Source organism: Scyliorhinus torazame, unplaced genomic scaffold (genome assembly GCF_047496885.1).
Source record: "Scyliorhinus torazame isolate Kashiwa2021f unplaced genomic scaffold, sScyTor2.1 scaffold_488, whole genome shotgun sequence".
In the NCBI taxonomy this organism is placed as follows: Eukaryota; Metazoa; Chordata; class Chondrichthyes; order Carcharhiniformes; family Scyliorhinidae; genus Scyliorhinus; species Scyliorhinus torazame.
The window spans coordinates 97,096-117,084 of record NW_027308215.1 but is presented as its reverse complement, the minus strand read 5'-3'; the positions used below and the strand labels follow the sequence as shown (position 1 = coordinate 117,084).

The 19,989-nt window shown below is 51.6% G+C and overlaps 1 protein-coding gene across 2 annotated transcripts in view; it reads right to left on the bottom strand.

The window, feature by feature from the left end:
- The window catches only part of LOC140406352 (DNA-directed RNA polymerase II subunit RPB2-like), a 50,025-nt gene extending 38,951 nt beyond the window's left edge, over positions 1–11,074 (bottom strand). The window contains exons 1-3 of one of the 2 annotated variants that reach the window (XM_072494449.1): positions 10,915–11,067; positions 4,369–4,457; positions 3,006–3,078 (exon numbers count right to left, since the gene is read on the bottom strand). Coding sequence is in view for 1 of the 2 variants with exons in the window: in XM_072494448.1 (XP_072350549.1) it covers positions 3,006–3,078; positions 10,915–10,939 (98 nt within the window). In the remaining variant the exon portion in view is untranslated. Of the gene's footprint in view, positions 1–3,005; positions 3,079–4,368; positions 4,458–10,914 lie in introns of both variants that reach the window. The other variant, XM_072494448.1, reaches the window with a different exon arrangement.
- Positions 11,075–19,989: the final 8,915 nt, after the last annotated feature.

Here is a 19,989-nt window from a genome sequence, read left to right as displayed (position 1 = left end):
GCGAAGGCTACAACATCTGCCTACGCACTGTAATTCATAATCTGGAAAGATGTGTCATTTGAAACATGGAAGTCTGGCAATATCTGGTCTGAGAGAAACATGATAGGATACAGGGAAAGATCCCACAAAGGGCAGCTGCCAGGGAAGGATTGTAAAATGCAGATAGCCTTGGTCAAGCAGGCTGAGCAAACAAGACAAACAGGATTTTGAATGAAGCCAAAAACAATGGCTCATACCTTCATTGAAAGTAACTAACTTAGTAAGGATCTGGAAAAGAATGGATGAGGTTCTAGGTGTGAAAATTTGCTAATACCAGGTAAATTAAAGAAAACTGGAGGCTCTCAGTCTACGAGAAACATAATTCAAAGCCAAAATCAAAGTCAAAATTATGAGCTGAGGACACAATTGGAAAATAAAACTATGGAAATGACAGGAATTAAAAGTAACACCTCTTGAAACCAAAGCATTTTGAACACCACAAAGGACACAATGTAGTCAGATCTATGAGATGAAGTCATGTCAAAATGTATACTTAGTTGGATTAGACTATTTAAATCAAAGTTCCTTTTTACAATCAAAGAAAATAAGAGTTACTTTACAATAACATCAAAAAACTTAATTGTTAGAAAGCAAATATAAACCTCGCGACCAGGGCAGGAAAGATCAGATCCAGAACGACAACCAGAGCTCAGAGGGAGAGAGAGAGAAGCAGAGAGGGAACAAGCAGCTAGACTCAGATTACAATCAGCTCGGCCATGGGAAATGGACAGGGCATAGCAGCCGAGCTAAAATAGCTGATACATCTAAAGAAGACCAGACTTTAAAGAAGATTGATTGTCAAGTTGGGCCTGAAGGTCCCTTCAACCAACCAGAAGGATCCAGAAGCAAGATATTTTTACTTTTCTGTAAAGACAGTGATTGCATCTTTTAAAAATAAAAAAATATATATATAATAAAATAACTTAAAAGTTTTAACCTGAAACAGTGGTTATTCCAAAGTCTACTTTACGTACTTAGCAATGCGGGACCCAGGATCGATGCTACTAAGTAGATGAAATCTTCGGTGAAGGTATGGGTTATACCAGGGGATAACTTGAAAATATAGTTTGACCTGAACAGCACCCACTGAAGCTTGCATCGGAGTCGGGGAGTGAGAATCCCTGATCACCATTTAGAATGTCGGCCCTTTTTGGTATAGGGGGACTTCTAAGAATAGTGGTGAGTTTTCAAAAAACAGCACCCGTTTCCAACCATGGCTGGTCCAACACCCTGAATATGGCCTCCCTGGGGCCCGGGTCCAGTTTCACGTGCACCACTTTAGAAATTACCCTAAAAACCTCCTTCAAGTAATCCTCTAGCTTTGGACAGGACCAAAACATATCAACGTGATTAGCGCCCCCCCCCCCCCCAAAAAACGTTCACACACATCTTCTACTTCTTCAAAGAATCGGCTCATCCTCATGAGATGTGCTCTGTATACCACCTTCAGCTGTATCAGCCCCAACCTCGTGCACGAGGTGGAGGCATTCACTCTCCGGAGCACCTCACACCAGAACCCCTCCTCCAGATCCTCTCCCAACTCTTCCTCCCACTTTGCTTTGATCCCTTCCAGTGGAGCCTTCTCCTCTTCCAAAATAGCTCCGTAAACCGCCGACACTACCCCCTTCTCCAGTCGCCCTGTCGTCAGCACCTCCTCCAACAATGTGGAGGCCGGCTCCACCGGGAAGCTCTGTATCTCCTTTCTAGCAAAATCTCGAACCTGCATGTATCCAAACATTTCCCCCCACTCCAGCCCATACCCTTCCAGCTCCTTCAATCCTGCAAACCGACCCCTAAGAAACAAATCTTTTAGTGTCTTAATCCCCTTCTTCTCCCATTTCCGAAAATTTCCATCCCACTTCCCTGGCTCATATCGGTGGCTCCCCCGAATCGACATTTCCCTTGACCCTGCCCCCAACCCAAAGTGTTGGCGAAACTGCCTCCAAATTCTCAATGAAGCTATTATTACTGGACTCCCTGAGTATTTCCCCGGGGCCATCGGGAGCGGCGCTGGTGCTCGTGCTTTCAATCCCGACCCCCTGCACAAACTGTCCTCCATTCTGACCCACTGGGAATCAACCTCTCTGACCCAGCTCCGCACCTTCTCCACATTCGCCGCCCAGTAGTAATGCATTAGGTTTGGAAGACCTAAACCCCCTGCCTGCCTTCCCCTCTGTAGCAGAACCTTTCTAACTCTGGCCACCTTCCCTCCCCATATGAACGATGTAATCCTTCCCTCAATCTCTCTGAAAAAAGCCTTTGGCAGGAAAATCAGCAGGCATTGAAAAATAAACAGAAATCGCGGCAACACGTTCATTTTAACCGCCTGTACCAGACCCGCCAGTGACAGAGGGAGACCATCCCACTTTGCCAGATCAGCTTTCACTCTCCCCACCAAACTAGAAATGTTGTACCTGCGGAGCCCCCCTCACTCCCGGGCAACCTGCACCCCCAGGGACCTAAAGTGAGTCCCTGCCCTACGGAATGGCAGCCCCCCCCACCCCTGCCCCCACCCCCGGCACCGCAAAATACTCACTCTTGTCTAGATTTAGTTTGTACCCCGAGATAGCCCCAAACACTCGAAGCAGCTCCAATATTCCCCCTATCGACACAGTCGGTTCCAACACGTATAACAGCAAGTCAACGGCATACAAGGACACCCTATGCTCTATCCCCCCCGCACTATTGCTTTTGAATACCAGTTCTTACCAGCAATTTCAGAATATTATGCAAACAAACTGACAGTAGATCATTTTACAAAATACAGTTGTTTCATGTAAAAGCAAATTACTGTGGATGCTGGAATCGCAAAACCCAAAAAGAAAATGCTGGAAAATCTCATCAGGTCTGGCAGCATCTGTAAGGAGAGAAACGAGCTAACGTTTCGAGTCCATATGACCCTTTATCAAAGCTGGTTGTTTTATAGTCATTTATTTTGGTCCAAGTCCAACAGATACTTTATTTACCTGATAACAATCCAACATGCCTCCTGCCACAAATCTGGGGTGATTTCATCATCATCTTCATCATATTGTGTATCTTGAAATCAAATAGTAACAGATTCTCAATTTTCACGTCAGTAAGTCACCATATCGCACAACAATATAAAATATTCAGCTCATTACCAACAAGTGATTGCAAAAGCAGCAATCGTAACCATTCAATGCCCACCACAATTTCATTGCTGGCACTGCAGTTAGGAGAAAACACCAAATGTCACATTGTGTTGGGTGGTGTAATTTGAGCAAGAATACACAGAGGGGAAAAGATAACAGAATGCTCACAAGATGGGTGAGAGATGGAGGGAGGGCAATGGGGACAGGCAGGTGAGATAAGTTCCTCTCGGTCTACTGAGGATTCTACTAACAACTTAGAGCTAATATTATGAAGCAGCATACCCTAGGAATGCTGGTCAGTTGTTTAATTATTTTAGAGGTTCCCCCATCCCAAAATACCTGTTTTCTAGACTTGAGGTTAATTTTCTTTATACTTTCCTCATTAGTCCATCCTAAGGAAACCAAATGAATGTTATCGTTCATACATTTTAAACAATGATTTTGCCAGCACATCCCAAGAGAAGGAAATGGAGACGGGGGAAGAAAATAAAATTAGGCCAAGCTATGAGCAAATGCTGCATTTCAGCTGTTTGAGCAAGAGATTGGCATTGTGCTGGACCTGCCTTCAAACAGGTGCTAATGCAGGATCAGGAAGTTTTCTTTTTGCACATACATTTCAATAAGCAGACTGCAGCATCTGGTGGAGAATATGCAGCCGGATGCCCCCAGTATCCAGGAAGGAGAACTCAGCTCTGCAGCAAGCAACATCTTCACAGTCATGTAGTAAGATACTGAAGCATAGAAAAAAGGCACCCACTCTGTACAGTACTTTTGGGAACATGGTGCTTCAATTAATGGTCTGCAGCTGGAATGGGGCACACTTGGGGGATTTGGTTTACATCAGAGTCAAACTATGGACGGCATTCCTACAGTAGCAGATCATGTAGCTGGGCACAAAGCACCAGGGATGAAGAGTAAGAGAAGGACCTGATGAGATGGCGTCCTCTTTTTATAAAACCCACTGCTATTGGATTCTTCTAGTAATAGTGTCAGGGAGTAGGCAGCATTGACCAGTCACTGAGCTCAATATGGCTCCAACTGTTACAAAGTTACTGCAACCACACACCGGGAGGCAATAATCCACCTAACAGGGCCAAGCCATACATTGGCAGCCTACCATTCCAGGTTTTGCTCCTACTCAAAGAACTAAGGGATGCAGCATTTACAGAATATGTGCTGTATAAATCACTCATAACAATTGACCTATATTTACCTTTACTACTGATAGTATTCCTTGTGTCGGCTGAACCCTCTTCCCCTCCTCATCTGGCTATTTGCTCACCCCCTCATCAGATGGCAAAACTGCAGATTGCAACACACAAAAAGACCTGAAATTTCAGCTGGACTGTGGAGCAGTAGCCCACTGGAGTAGTCCAAGTAAACAAAGCATTGCTACAGAAACACTAAGGTGTGCTCCAGAGACACCAGTGAAATCTCTGTGTACCAGCACTTCACTGCTGTGGGGGACTTCAGCATCTATGGCTTGAATTGGAGGGAGGTTGGAAATGGATTAGACTATGGATCAGCGATGGGTCCACTTTTGCTCTCAGTATATAAATGTGTTCCAAAGTCCAAATCACAATCTCAAAATCTGCTGATGGCCCAAAACTAGGTGGTTTGGCACATAGCATGCAGACAAAGACACCAGGAAAATACAGAAAGCTTGACAAAATAGCTGATTAAACTGGATAAATGAGAGTTTAGACTTTTTGGGGAAAAGAACAAAGAATGGGAGTTTATACGCAATGAAAAAATACTGGAGTGGGCCGAGGATAGAGTGCTCTTTCGGTGGGTTGGTGTAGACTTATTGGGCCGAATGGCCGCCTTTTGCACAGTAGGGATTCTGTGATACAGATGAACAAAGAGACCAAGAGTTCAAATACATAATGCCTTGAAAGTACTAGTAGATGTAGCCATCAAAAAAAAACGCTATTTTGAGTTTTATAAATAGGAGTATGGAGCACAAGAATAAAAAATAACAAGATAAAATTTGTACAAAACATTGGTACGGCCCAGGTTACAGCCTGCAAGGCATTTTGGGTATCCACACTACTGGAAAGACATTAAAGACATAGCGTAGACACAGAATAGATTCACTGGAACATGTTAGGGAAGAGAGTTATACATGTTTATGAACGACTTCCGGTGGCAGCCATGGTGTGAGTGGTCGCACACAGAGTAGCTTCTGCTTGAAGGCAGAGGAAAGAGTTTTTTTCATCCGATATTGGGTGGAATTTTGATGAAAAGGCAGAGGTGAAGGTTGGAGGAGTAGTTTCACCGGGGGTGGTATGTCCGCTGGTTACCAAACCCGGCAGAAGACGGTGAGAGACCTGGCCAAAGAGTTGGAGGAAACCTGCACTGTAGCATCCAGTGTAAGGATGGCTGTGGGGGAAGGGTTGGTACAAGGTGGAAGGCCCCAGCTGGAGCAGTTGATGGCGTTTATTAAGGAGGAATTCCACCAGCAGAGGAAGGAAATGCGGGAGGATCGCTCGAAGGCCATCAAAGGAGCTGTGGCATCCCTGAAGAGTTCGCTGGAACAGATGGAGAAGTGTTTGGAGGTGCAAGGGTCGCAATTTTGGGAGATCGAAGGAGTAATCTCGGACCACAGCGATCGTGTGGTGGCTCTGAAGGCGGAGCTCCTAGAGGACCTGTGTAAAACGTTGAAGGCAAAGGTGGAGGAGCAGGATACCTCGAGAAGGCAGAATCTGCGAATAGTGGGCCTGTCTGAAGGAGTGGAAGGTGAGAGTGCCACGAGGTACGTCTCAAAGATGCTGGTGGAGGAAAGGGTATTAGATAAGGCCCCTGAAGTGAACCGAGCACATAGGTCCCTGAGCCAGAAGCCTAGAGCTGGGGAAGCGCTGCCGGCGGTGATCGCGAGACTCCACATATTTGCGGAGAAAGAATATTTGGCGTCGGGCCAGGGAGAAGTACGCGAGTGGGAAGGGAACAAGGTCCGAATTTATATGGACATCAGAGCAGTGTTGGTGAAGCGGCAGGCAAGGTTCAGCAAGGCCAGGCGGTGCTGTATCGGCAACAGATCAGGTGTGGGGTGCTCTACCCTGCGAAAGTATGGGCGACGTTCGGAAGCTGGGAGCATTATTACGAGACCCCAAAAACGGTTGAAGACTTCATTAAGGAGCATAAACTGGGGGAGAACTGAGTGGACAATGTTTGAGAACCGGGGTGCTGGCACTTTGTAATGGTTGGGAACATATTCGAACCTGGGGTACGGATTGGGGGATTTTCGTCCCCTCCGATTTGGAGGGGGTCATTTTTTGGGTTTATTGTTTGCTGTTGGGATTGTCATGATGTGGAGATGCCGGCGTTGGACTGGGGTGAGCACAGTAAGAAGTTTTACAACACCAGGTTAAAGTCCAACAGGTTTGTTTCGATGTCACTAGCTTTCGGAGCGCTGCTCCTTCCTCAGGTGAATGAATATTGTAAGGGGTGAAAAGTTTATGTGGGGGATGGATGTTCCCATCCCCACCTCCTGTTTTATCGGACTGTTTGTATTTAGCATTTGTTTCTTTGCTTTTGGGGGAGGCGGCCTGGGATTCAGGCGACATCTTTGGGTGGGGGAGCACAAGGTCAGTAGGGAGCCTTCTCCTTGAGCTGAGTAGGGGGAGGGGAGGTCATTGTAAGGTGCCTTTGGGCAGGGGCTGTTATGATAGCAGGTGAGGCTGGGAACAGAAGTGAGGTGGTGGGGTAGAAGGCCGAGAGGGGTGGCCCGGGGGGAGGGGGGGCTGAGAGGTGACATGGTCAGGGGCAGAGAAGGGGGTCAATTGGGATAGGCTAGGTACAGGGTGGAATTAAGGGGGCGGGAGTTAAATGGGGAAGATGACGGACGGTAGGGGGGAATCAGAGGAATATGCCTCCGTAAGGCTGGTAACGTGGAAAGTCCGGGGATTGAATGGGCCAGTTAAAGGGTCGTAGGTATTCGCACAACTCAGGAGCTTGAAAGCGGGGTTGGTCTTTCTGCAGGAGAAGCACCTCAGTGTGAAGGACCAGGTTAGATTAAGGGGGGGGGGCAGGTTTTTCACTCGGGGTTTGATTCGAAAAGGAGGGGAGTGGCGATTTTAATGAGCAAGAAAATGGGATTTGGAAGTGCGAAGGAGGTGAGGGATCCTGGTGGGAGATACGTGATTGTGATATTGGAGTGGGAGTCGGTGGTGTTGGTAAATATGTATGCCCCCAAATTAGAATGATGTGGGTTTGATGAGGGGGTAGCGATCCCGGATTTGGCCACGCACCAGTTGATCATGGGAGGAGATTTTAACTGTGTCCTAGAGCCGAGGGTGGATAGGTCGCTCCCCAGGTCGATAGGTAGGGTGCAAATTCCAAGGGAGTTGGGGGTTTACGGAGGATTGATATGGTGGATCCATGGCGCTTTCAGAACCCAGGTGGAAATGAAAATGAAATGAAAATCGCTTATTGTCACAAGTAGGCTTCAAATGAAATTACTGTGAAAAGCCCCTAGTCGCCACATTCCGGCGCCTGTTCGGGGAGGCTATTACGGGAAAGGAGTATTCCTTCTTTTTACACGTCTATACGGTGTATTTGAGCATTGATTACTTTGTAGTGAGTCGGGGGGTTTTGGTTCGGGTGGAGGAGACAAAGTATGCGGGGATAGATATCTCGGACCATGCACCCCACTGGCTGGAGATTCGGTTTAGATTGGGACGAGTGCAGAGGCCGGGGTGGAGGTTAGATTCGGGTTTGTTGGCGGATCAAGGTTTTTGTGATAAGGTGCGGGAGGTGAGTAAGGAGTATTTGGAGTTGAATCAGAATGGGGCGGTGTCAGCGGCCATTTTCTGGGAAGCACTGAAGGCAGTGGTCCGGGGGAAAATTATTTTATTTAAGGCAAGTATTGTTGGCGGGGAGGATGGAGGATTGTGTCCCGGAGGTGGTTACAGATGATCAAACAGGCTTTGTGAAGGGCAGGCAGCTCGCAAGTAATATAAGACGACTGTTGAATGTAGTGATGAATCTGTCAGGGGTTCTGGTACCAGAGATGGTGTTGTCCATAAACACAGAGAAGGCATTTGATCGGGTGGAGCGGCGATACTTGTTCGAGGTTTTGGGAAGGTTTGGGCCGAGATTTGTGGCAGACATGGGTGAGGTTGCTGTATGTGGCACCAAAGGCGAGTGTCAGGCCAAATAATATGAGTTCGCAGAGCTTTGACTTACGCAGGGGAACGAGGCAGGGGTGCCCGCTATCACCGTTACAGTTTGTGCTGGCCTTAGAGCTGTTGGCGATGGCTCTCAGGGGGTCGGCGGAGTGGCAGCGGATTATGAGGAGATAGAGGGAGTATCGGGTGTCACTCTATGCCCTTGGCCTGTTGCAGTATGTTTCGGATCCGCTGGAGAATATGGGAAGGATTATGGGCCTGCTGGGGAGGTTTGCAGGGTTCTCTGGGTATAAACTGAATGTAGGGAAAAGCAAGGTTTTCCCTACATGAATGAGCCGGGACAGTGGGCAAATTTAGGGGGGGGGTGCCATTTACGGTAGCGAGGGATAGGTTTAGGTATTTGGGGATTCAGGTAGTGAGAGAATGGACGGGGCTCCATAAGTGGACCGAAACTGGTGGAGGAAGCCAGGGAGGATCTTAAGAGGACTCTGCAGTTGACGTTGGCGGGGAGGGTCCAAGTGGTGAAAATGAATATTATGCTGAGGTTCTTGTTTATCTTTCAGGCTCTCCCAATCTTTACACCAAAGGCCCTTTTTCGGAAATTGGTCACCATCATTTCGGCCTCTGTATGGGCGGGGAAGTTGCCGAGGGTTGGAAGGACCCTGCTACAGAGGCAGAGGTGTGGTGGAGGGGGGTGGGACTGGCCAAGATTGGAAAAAAAAAGGATTATATTTATTGGAGTTTAAAAGAGTGAGAGGGGATCTCATAGAAACTTACAACATTCTAACAGGATTAGACAGAGTAGATTCAAAAAGAATTTTCCCGATGGTAGGACAGTCCAGAACTAGGGGTCATAGTTTGAGGATAAGGGATAAATCATTTAGGACTGAGGTGAGGAGAAATTTCTTCACCCAGAGAATGGTGAATCTGTGGAATTTGCTACTACAGAAAGTAGTTGAGGCCAAAATTGTTTTTAATTTCAAGAAGGAATTAGATATAGCTCTTGGGGCTAAAGGGATATTGGGGAGGGGGGGGGGGGGGGGGGTAGGATCAGGGTTATTTGTTCTCCCAGTCTCTGCGTAGGTTTCCTCCGGGTATTCCTGCTTCCTCCCACAGTCCAAATTTATGCAGGTTTGGTGGAGTTACGGGGATAGACAGGAGTAGGCCTAGGTAGTGTGCTCTTTCAGAGGGTGGGTGCAGACTCGATGGGCCAAATGCCTCCTTCTGCCATGTAGCAATTCTATGGTTCTATTCATATAGCACATGCCTCAGAAAAGTCAAAAGCATTTTACAGACACTATTGTAATACAAGAAACACAGGAGCCTATTTGAGCACAACAGGTCCTAATCACACAATTTACAGTGCAGAAGGAGGCCATTTGAGCCATCAAGTCTGCACCGGCCCTTGAAGAGCGCCCTACTTACACCTACACCATCCCCACGTAACCTTTTGGACATGAAGGGCAATTTAGCATGGCCAATCCACCTAACCTGCACTTCTTTGGACTCAGGGAGCAAACCGCAGCACCCAGAGGAAACCCACAGACACGGGGAGAAAGTGCAAATTCCACCCAGACAGTAACCCCAGACCTTTTTTAAGAGAGTAGGTACGAGTATTATGGGGTTTCTGTGGGCGAATAGGACCCCGAGGGTAAGGAGAGGGTTCCTGGAACGCAGTAGGGACCGAGGAGGGTTGGCGCTGCCAAACCTAGGGAGCTACTACTGGGCAGCAAATGTGGCGATGATCCTCAAGTGGGTGATGGAGGGAGAGGGGGCGGCATGGAAGAGGATGGAGATGGCGTCCTGTAAAGGAACGAGCTTGGGGGTGTTGGTGACATCACCGCTGCCACTCTCGCCGACAAGGTGCACCACGAGCCCGGTGGTGGCGGCAACCTCCCAGCTGGCTCCAAAAAACAATTCAATAATAATCACCTTTATTATCGTCACAAGTAGGCTTACATGAACATTGCAATGAGTTACTGTGAAAATCCCCTAATTGCCACACTCCGGCTCCTGTTCGGGTGCACAGAGGGAGAATTCAGAATGTCCAATTCACCTCTTTTGGGACTTGTAGAAGGAAACCCACGCAGACACGGGGAGAACGTGCAGACTCCGCACCGACAGTGACCCAAGCGGGAATCAAACCTGGGACCCTGGAGCTGTGAAGCAACTGTGCTACCCACTGTACTGCAGGCAGGTCTCATTGCATCTAAACGACAGGAGCTCCTGACAATGTAGCACTGTCTCAGTGCTGCACGAATGGCCCTGGAGCGGGAACTGATCCTAGGGGCTCCTGAATGTAGAAGCAAGAAGAGTGTTGACCCTCTGCGCCACAGCTGACTGACAATGTTGACATAGTTTGAAAACCCGACATGCATCCAAAACTATTTATATTATGCATCATTCTGCAGACCAGACACTTCAGTCTGCATTGCTCAAGTTTCCTCTTTTAACAAGCCGTCTCTAGATTAGCGGCACAGCTGGGAGGGAGGCCTCGACCAGAGCCAGGCCCCTGCTCGGGCTCCCAACCCCGGTTCCAGGTCCAGCCCCCGGGCCGCCGCCATTTTCAGTCCTCCCCCAACCCAGAGCATCGCAAACCCGCCGATTCAAACGTGAAGCTCTGCACTCACCCTCGCCCTCGTCCGGATCATACATCCCGACAGCGGAGGGTGCGTTACGGAGGACGGAGTAAGAGAGCGGCCGGTGACAACCCGATAAACGGACGGATGGAATTCGATTGAATCCGCGGACCCGTCACCTAGCAGCCGCTCCGGTGCGCACTGCGCATGCGCCGCCTCTTCCGCTCTGGAAAGGAACACACACTCGGGGGGGGGGGCGGGGACACGGTCTCTGGGATATAAACACACTCAGTGGGGGGGACACTGTCTCTGGGATATAAACACACTCAGTGGGGGGGGGGGGGGACACTGTCTCTGGGATATAAACACACTCAGTGGGGGGGGGAGGACACACTGTCTCTGGGATATAAACACACTCAGTGGGGGGGGGAGGACACACTGTCTCTGGGATATAAACACACTCAGTGGGGGGGACGACACTGTCTCCGGGATATAAACACACTCAGTGGGGGGGGGGGCACTGTCTCTGGGATATAAACACACTCAGTGGGGGGGGGAGGACACACTGTCTCTGGGATATAAACACACTCAGTGGGGGGGACGACACTGTCTCTGGGATATAAACACACTCAGTGGGTGGGTGGGGACACTGTCTCTGGGATATAAACACACTCAGTGGGGGGGGGGGGACACTGTCTCTGGGATATAAACACACTCAGTGGGGGGGGCACTGTCTCTGGGATATAAACACACTCAGTGGGTGGGTGGGGACACTGTCTCTGGGATATAAACACACCCAGTGGGGGGGACGGGACACTGTCTCTGGGATATAAACACACTCAGTGGGGGGGGGGGACACTGTCTCTGGGATATAAACACACTCAGTGGGGGGGACGGGACACTGTCTCTGGGATATAAACACACTCAGTGGGGGGGGGACACTGTCTCTGGGATATAAACACACTCAGTGGGGTGGGGTGGGGGGGGGGGGCACTGTCTCTGGGATATAAACACACTCAGTGGGGGGGGGAGGACACACTGTCTCTGGGATATAAACACACTCAGTGGGGGGGACGACACTGTCTCTGGGATATAAACACACTCAGTGGGGGGGGGGCACTGTCTCTGGGATATAAACACACTCAGTGGGGGGGGGAGGACACACTGTCTCTGGGATATAAACACACTCAGTGGGGGGGGACGACACTGTCTCTGGGATATAAACACACTCAGTGGGTGGGTGGGGACACTGTCTCTGGGATATAAACACACTCAGTGGGGGGGGGGGGACACTGTCTCTGGGATATAAACACACTCAGTGGGGGGGGAGCACTGTCTCTGGGATATAAACACACTCAGTGGGTGGGTGGGGACACTGTCTCTGGGATATAAACACACTCAGTGGGGGGGACGACACTGTCTCTGGGATATAAACACACTCAGTGGGGTGGGGTGGGGGGGGCACTGTCTCTGGGATATAAACACACTCAGTGGGGGGGGGGAGGACACACTGTCTCTGGGATATAAACACACTCAGTGGGGGGGACGACACTGTCTCTGGGATATAAACACACTCAGTGGGGGGGGGGGGCACTGTCTCTGGGATATAAACACACTCAGTGGGGGGGGAGGACACACTGTCTCTGGGATATAAACACACTCAGTGGGGGGGACGACACTGTCTCTGCGATATAAACACACTCAGTGGGTGGGTGGGGACACTGTCTCTGGGATATAAACACACTCAGTGGGGGGGGGACACTGTCTCTGGGATATAAACACACTCAGTGGGGGGGGGGGCACTGTCTCTGGGATATAAACACACTCAGTGGGTGGGTGGGGACACTGTCTCTGGGATATAAACACACTCAGTGGGGGGGACGACACTGTCTCTGGGATATAAACACACTCAGTGGGGGGGGGGGGACACTGTCTCTGGGATATAAACACACTCAGTGGGTGGGTGGGGACACTGTCTCTGGGATATAAACACACTCAGTGGGGGGGGGGACACTGTCTCTGGGATATAAACACACTCAGTGGGGGGGGGGCACTGTCTCTGGGATATAAACACACTCAGTGGGTGGGTGGGGACACTGTCTCTGGGATATAAACACACTCAGTGGGGGGGACGGGACACTGTCTCTGGGATATAAACACACTCAGTGGGGGGGACGACACTGTCTCTGGGATATAAACACACTCAGTGGGTGGGTGGGGACACTGTCTCTGGGATATAAACACACTCAGTGGGGGGGGGGGGACACTGTCTCTGGGATATAAACACACTCAGTGGGGGGGGGCACTGTCTCTGGGATATAAACACACTCAGTGGGTGGGTGGGGACACTGTCTCTGGGATATAATCACACTCAGTGGGGGGGACGGGACACTGTCTCTGGGATATAAACACACTCAGTGGGGGGGGGGACACTGTCTCTGGGATATAAACACACTCAGTGGGGGGGACGGGACACTGTCTCTGGGATATAAACACACTCAGTGGGGGGGGGGGGGACACTGTCTCTGGGATATAAACACACTCAGTGGGGGGGGGGCACTGTCTCTGGGATATAAACACACTCAGTGGGGGGGACGGGACACTGTCTCTGGGATATAAACACACTCAGTGGGGGGGGGACACTGTCTCTGGGATATAAACACACTCGGGGGGGGGACACTGTCTCTGGGATATAAACACACTCAGTGGGGGGGGGGACACTGTCTCTGGGATATAAACACACTCAGTGGGGGGGGGACACTGTCTCTGGGATATAAACACACTCAGTGGGGGGGGGGGCACTGTCTCTGGGATATAAACACACTCAGTGGGGGGGGGGGAACAATGTCTCTGGGATATAAACACACTCAGTGGGGGGGACGGGACACTGTCTCTGGGATATAAACACACTCAGTGGGGGGGGGGCACTGTCTCTGGGATATAAACACACTCAGTGGGGGGGGGAGGACACACTGTCTCTGGGATATAAACACACTCAGTGGGTGGGTGGAGACACTGTCTCTGGGATATAAACACACTCAGTGGTGGGGGGGGACACTGTCTCTGGGATATAAACACACTCAGTGGGGGGGACGGGACACTGTCTCTGGGATATAAACACACTCAGTGGGGGGGGGGGGACACTGTCTCTGGGATATAAACACACTCAGTGGGGGGGGGGAACACTGTCTCTGGGATATAAACACACTCAGTGGGGGGGACGGGACACTGTCTCTGGGATATAAACACACTCAGTGGGGGGGGGGGACACTGTCTCTGGGATATAAACACACTCAGTGGGGGGGGGACTGTCTCTGGGATATAAACACACTCAGTGGTGGGGGGGGGGACACTGTCTCTGGGATATAAACACACTCAGTGGGGGGGGGACACTGTCTCTGGGATATAAACACACTCAGTGGGGGGGGGGGGGACACTGTCTGGGATATAAACACACTCAGTGGGGGGGGGACACTGTCTCTGGGATATAAACACACTCAGTGGGGGGGGGAGGACACACTGTCTCTGGGATATAACCACGCTCAGTGGGGGGGGGACACTGTCTCTGGGATATAAACACGCTCAGTGGGGGGGACGGGACACTGTCTCTGGGATATAAACACACTCAGTGGGTGGGTGGGGACACTGTCTCTGGGATATAAACACACTCAGTGGGGGGGGGGGGACACATTCTCTGGGATATAAACACGCTCAGTGGGGGGGACGGGACACTGTCTCTGGGATATAAACACACTCAGTGGGGGGGGAGGACACACTGTCTCTGGGATATAAACACACTCAGTGGGGGGGGGGGGACACTGTCTCTGGGATATAAACACACTCAGTGGGGGGGGGACACTGTCTCTGGGATATAAACACACTCAGTGGGGGGGACGGGACACTGTCTCTGGGATATAAACACACTCAGTGGGGGGGGGGACACTGTCTCTGGGATATAAACACACTCAGTGGGGGGGAGACACTGTCTCTGGGATATAAACACACTCAGTGGGGGGGGGGGGACACTGTCTCTGGGATATAAACACACTCGGTGGGGGGGGGACACTGTCTCTGGGATATAAACACACTCAGTGGGGGGGGGGACACTGTCTCTGGGATATAAACACACTCAGTGGGGGGGGGGGACACTGTCTCTGGGATATAAACACACTCACTGGGGGGGGGACACTGTCTCTGGGATATAAACACACTCAGTGGGGGGGGGACACTGTCTCTGGGATATAAACACACTCAGTGGGGGGGGGACACTGTCTCTGGGATATAAACACACTCAGTGGGGGGGGGGAACACTGTCTCTGGGATATAAACACACTCAGTGGGGGGGGGGAGACACTGTCTCTGGGATATAAACACACTCAGTGGGGGGGGGGGACACTGTCTCTGGGATATAAACACACTCAGTGGGGGGGGGGACACTGTCTCTGGGATATAAACACACTCAGTGGGGGGGGGACACTGTCTCTGGGATATAAACACACTCAGTGGGGGGGGGAGACACTGTCTCTGGGATATAAACACACTCAGTGGGGGGGGGGGGACACTGTCTCTGGGATATAAACACACTCAGTGGGGGGGGGGGGGGACACTGTCTCTGGGATATAAACACACTCAGTGGGGGGGGGGGACACTGTCTCTGGGATATAAACACACTCAGTGGGGGGGGGGACACTGTCTCTGGGATATAAACACACTCAGTGGGGGGGGGACACTGTCTCTGGGATATAAACACACTCAGTGGGGGGGGGACACTGTCTCTGGGATATAAACACACTCAGTGGGGGGGGGGACACTGTCTCTGGGATATAAACACACTCAGTGGGGGGGGGGGGACACTGTCTCTGGGATATAAACACACTCAGTGGGGGGGGGGGGACACTGTCTCTGGGATATAAACACACTCAGTGGGGGGGGGGGCACTGTCTCTGGGATATAAACACACTCAGTGGGTGGGTGGGGACACTGTCTCTGGGATATAAACACACTCAGTGGGGGGGGGGACACTGTCTCTGGGATATAAACACACTCAGTGGGGGGGGGGGAACTGTCTCTGGGACATAAACACACTCAGTGGGGGGGGGGGAGGACACACTGTCTCTGGGATATAAACACACTCAGTGGGGGGGGGGACACTGTCTCTGGGATATAAACACACTCAGTGGGGGGGGGGACACTGTCTCTGGGATATAAACACACTCAGTGTGGGGGGGACGCTGTCTCTGGGATATAAACACACTCAGTGGGGGGGGGGGGACACTGTCTCTGGGATATAAACACACTCAGTGGGTGGGTGGGGACACTGTCTCTGGGATATAAACACACTCAGTGGGGGGGGGGGGACACTGTCTCTGGGATATAAACACACTCAGTGGGGGGGGGACACTGTCTCTGGGATATAAACACACTCAGTGGGGGGGGGAACTGTCTCTGGGACATAAACACACTCAGTGGGGGGGGGGAGGACACACTGTCTCTGGGATATAAACACACTCAGTGGGAGGGGGGGACACTGTCTCTGGGATATAAACACACTCAGTGGGGGGAGGACACACTGCCTCTGGGATATAAACACACTCAGTGGGCGGGGGGGACACTGTCTCTGGGATAGAAACACACTCAGTGGGGGGGGGGAGGACACACTGTCTCTGGGATATAAACACACTCAGTGGGGGGGGGGGACACTGTCTCTGGGATATAAACACACTCAGTGGGGGGGGACATTGTCTCTGGGATATAAACACACTCAGTTGGGGGGGGGGACACTGTCTCTGGGATATAAACACACTCAGTGGGGGGGGGGACACTGTCTCTGGGATATAAACACACTCAGTGGGGGGGGACACTGTCTCTGGGATATAAACACACTCAGTGGGTGGGTGGGGACACTGTCTCTGGGATATAAACACACTCAGTGGGGGGGGGGGACACTGTCTCTGGGATATAAACACACTCAGTGGGGTGGGGTGGGGGGGGGCACTGTCTCTGGGATATAAACACACTCAGTGGGGGGGGGAGGACACACTGTCTCTGGGATATAAACACACTCAGTGGGGGGGACGACACTGTCTCTGGGATATAAACACACTCAGTGGGGGGGGGGCACTGTCTCTGGTATATAAACACACTCAGTGGGGGGGGAGGACACACTGTCTCTGGGATATAAACACACTCAGTGGGGGGGACGACACTGTCTCTGGGATATAAACACACTCAGTGGGTGGGTGGGGACACTGTCTCTGGGATATAAACACACTCAGTGGGGGGGGGGACACTGTCTCTGGGATATAAACACACTCAGTGGGGGGGGGGCACTGTCTCTGGGATATAAACACACTCAGTGGGTGGGTGGGGACACTGTCTCTGGGATATAAACACACTCAGTGGGGGGGACGACACTGTTTCTGGGATATAAACACACTCAGTGGGGGGGGGGACACTGTCTCTGGGATATAAACACACTCAGTGGGTGGGTGGGGACACTGTCTCTGGGATATAAACACACTCAGTGGGGGGGGGGGACACTGTCTCTGGGATATAAACACACTCAGTGGGGGGGGGGGCACTGTCTCTGGGATATAAACACACTCAGTGGGTGGGTGGGGACACTGTCTCTGGGATATAAACACACTCAGTGGGGGGGACGGGACACTGTCTCTGGGATATAAACACACTCAGTGGGGGGGACGACACTGTCTCTGGGATATAAACACACTCAGTGGGTGGGTGGGGACACTGTCTCTGGGATATAAACACACTCAGTGGGGGGGACGGGACACTGTCTCTGGGATATAAACACACTCAGTGGGGGGGGGGGACACTGTCTCTGGGATATAAACACACTCAGTGGGGGGGGGGCACTGTCTCTGGGATATAAACACACTCAGTGGGGGGGGACGGGACACTGTCTCTGGGATATAAACACACTCAGTGGGGGGGGGACACTGTCTCTGGGATATAAACACACTCGGGGGGGGGGACACTGTCTCTGGGATATAAACACACTCAGTGGGGGGGGGGGGACACTGTCTCTGGGATATAAACACACTCAGTGGGGGGGGCGTGGACACTGTCTCTGGGATATAAACACACTCAGTGGGGGGGGGGACACTGTCTCTGGGATATAAACACACTCAGTGGGTGGGTGGGGACACTGTCTCTGGGATATAAACACACTCAGTGGGGGGGGGGGGGACACTGTCTCTGGGATATAAACACACTCAGTGGGGGGGGGGTAACACTGTCTCTGGGATATAAACACACTCAGTGGGGGGGACGGGACACTGTCTCTGGGATATAAACACACTCAGTGGGGGTGGGCACTGTCTCTGGGATATAAACACACTCAGTGGGGGGGGGAGGACACACTGGCTCTGGGATATAAACACACTCAGTGGGTGGGTGGAGACACTGTCTCTGGGATATAAACACACTCAGTGGTGGGGGGGGGACACTGTCTCTGGGATATAAACATACTCAGTGGGGGGGACGGGACACTGTCTCTGGGATATAAACACACTCAGTGGGGGGGGGGGGGACTGTCTCTGGGATATAAACACACTCAGTGGGGGGGGGGGAACACTGTCTCTGGGATATAAACACACTCAGTGGGGGGGACGGGACACTGTCTCTGGGATATAAACAAACTCAGTGGGGGGGTGGGACACTGTCTCTGGGATATAAACGCACTCAGTGGGGGGGGGACTGTCTCTGGGATATAAACACACTCAGTGGTGGGGGGGGGACACTGTCTCTGGGATATAAACACACTCAGTGGGGGGGGTACACTGTCTCTGGGATATAAACATACTCAGTGGGGGGGGGGACACTGTCTGGGATATAAACACACTCAGTGGGGGGGGGCACTGTCTCTGGGATATAAACACACTCAGTGGGGGGGGAGGACACACTGTCTCTGGGATATAAACACGCTCAGTGGGGGGGGGACACTGTCTCTGGGATATAAACAAGCTCAGTGGGGGGGACGGGACACTGTCTCTGGGATATAAACACACTCAGTGGGTGGGTGGGGACACTGTCTCTGGGATATAAACACACTCAGTGGGGGGGGGGACACTGTCTCTGGGATATAAACACGCTCAGTGGGGGGGACGGGACACTGTCTCTGGGATATAAACACACTCAGTGGGGGGGGAGGACACACTGTCTCTGGGATATAAACACACTCAGTGGGGGGGGGGGGGGGGACACTGTCTCTGGGATATAAACACACTCAGTGGGGGGGGGGACACTGTCTCTGGGATATAAACACACTCAGTGGGGGGGACGGGACACTGTCTCTGGGATATAAACACACTCAGTGGGGGGGGGGACACTGTCTCTGGGATATAAACACACTCAGTGGGGGGGGGAGACACTGTCTCTGGGATATAAACACACTCAGTGGGGGGGGGGACACTGTCTCTGGGATATAAACACACTCAGTGGGGAGGGGGGACACTGTCTCTGGGATATAAACACACTCAGTGGGGGGGGGGGACACTGTCTCTGGGATATAAACACACTCAGTGGGGGGGGGGACACTGTCTCTGGGATATAAACACACTCAGTGGGGGGGGGACACTGTCTCTGGGATATAAACACACTCAGTGGGGGGGGACACTGTCTCTGGGATATAAACACACTCAGTGGGGGGGGGGGACACTGTCTCTGGGATATAAACACACTCAGTGGGGGGGGGAACACTGTCTCTGGGATATAAACACACTCAGTGGGGGGGGGAGACACTGTCTCTGGGATATAAACACACTCAGTGGGGGGGGGACACTGTCTCTGGGATATAAACACACTCAGTGGGGGGGGGGACACTGTCTCTGGGATATAAACACACTCAGTGGGGGGGGGACACTGTCTCTGGGATATAAACACACTCAGTGGGGGGGGGAGACACTGTCTCTGGGATATAAACACACTCATTGGGGGGGGGGACACTGTCTCTGGGATATAAACACACTCAGTGGGGGGGGGGGACACTGTCTCTGGGATATAAACACACTCAGTGGGGGGGGGGGGACACTGTCTCTGGGATATAAACACACTCAGTGGGGGGGGGACACTGTCTCTGGGATATAAACACACTCAGTGGGGGGG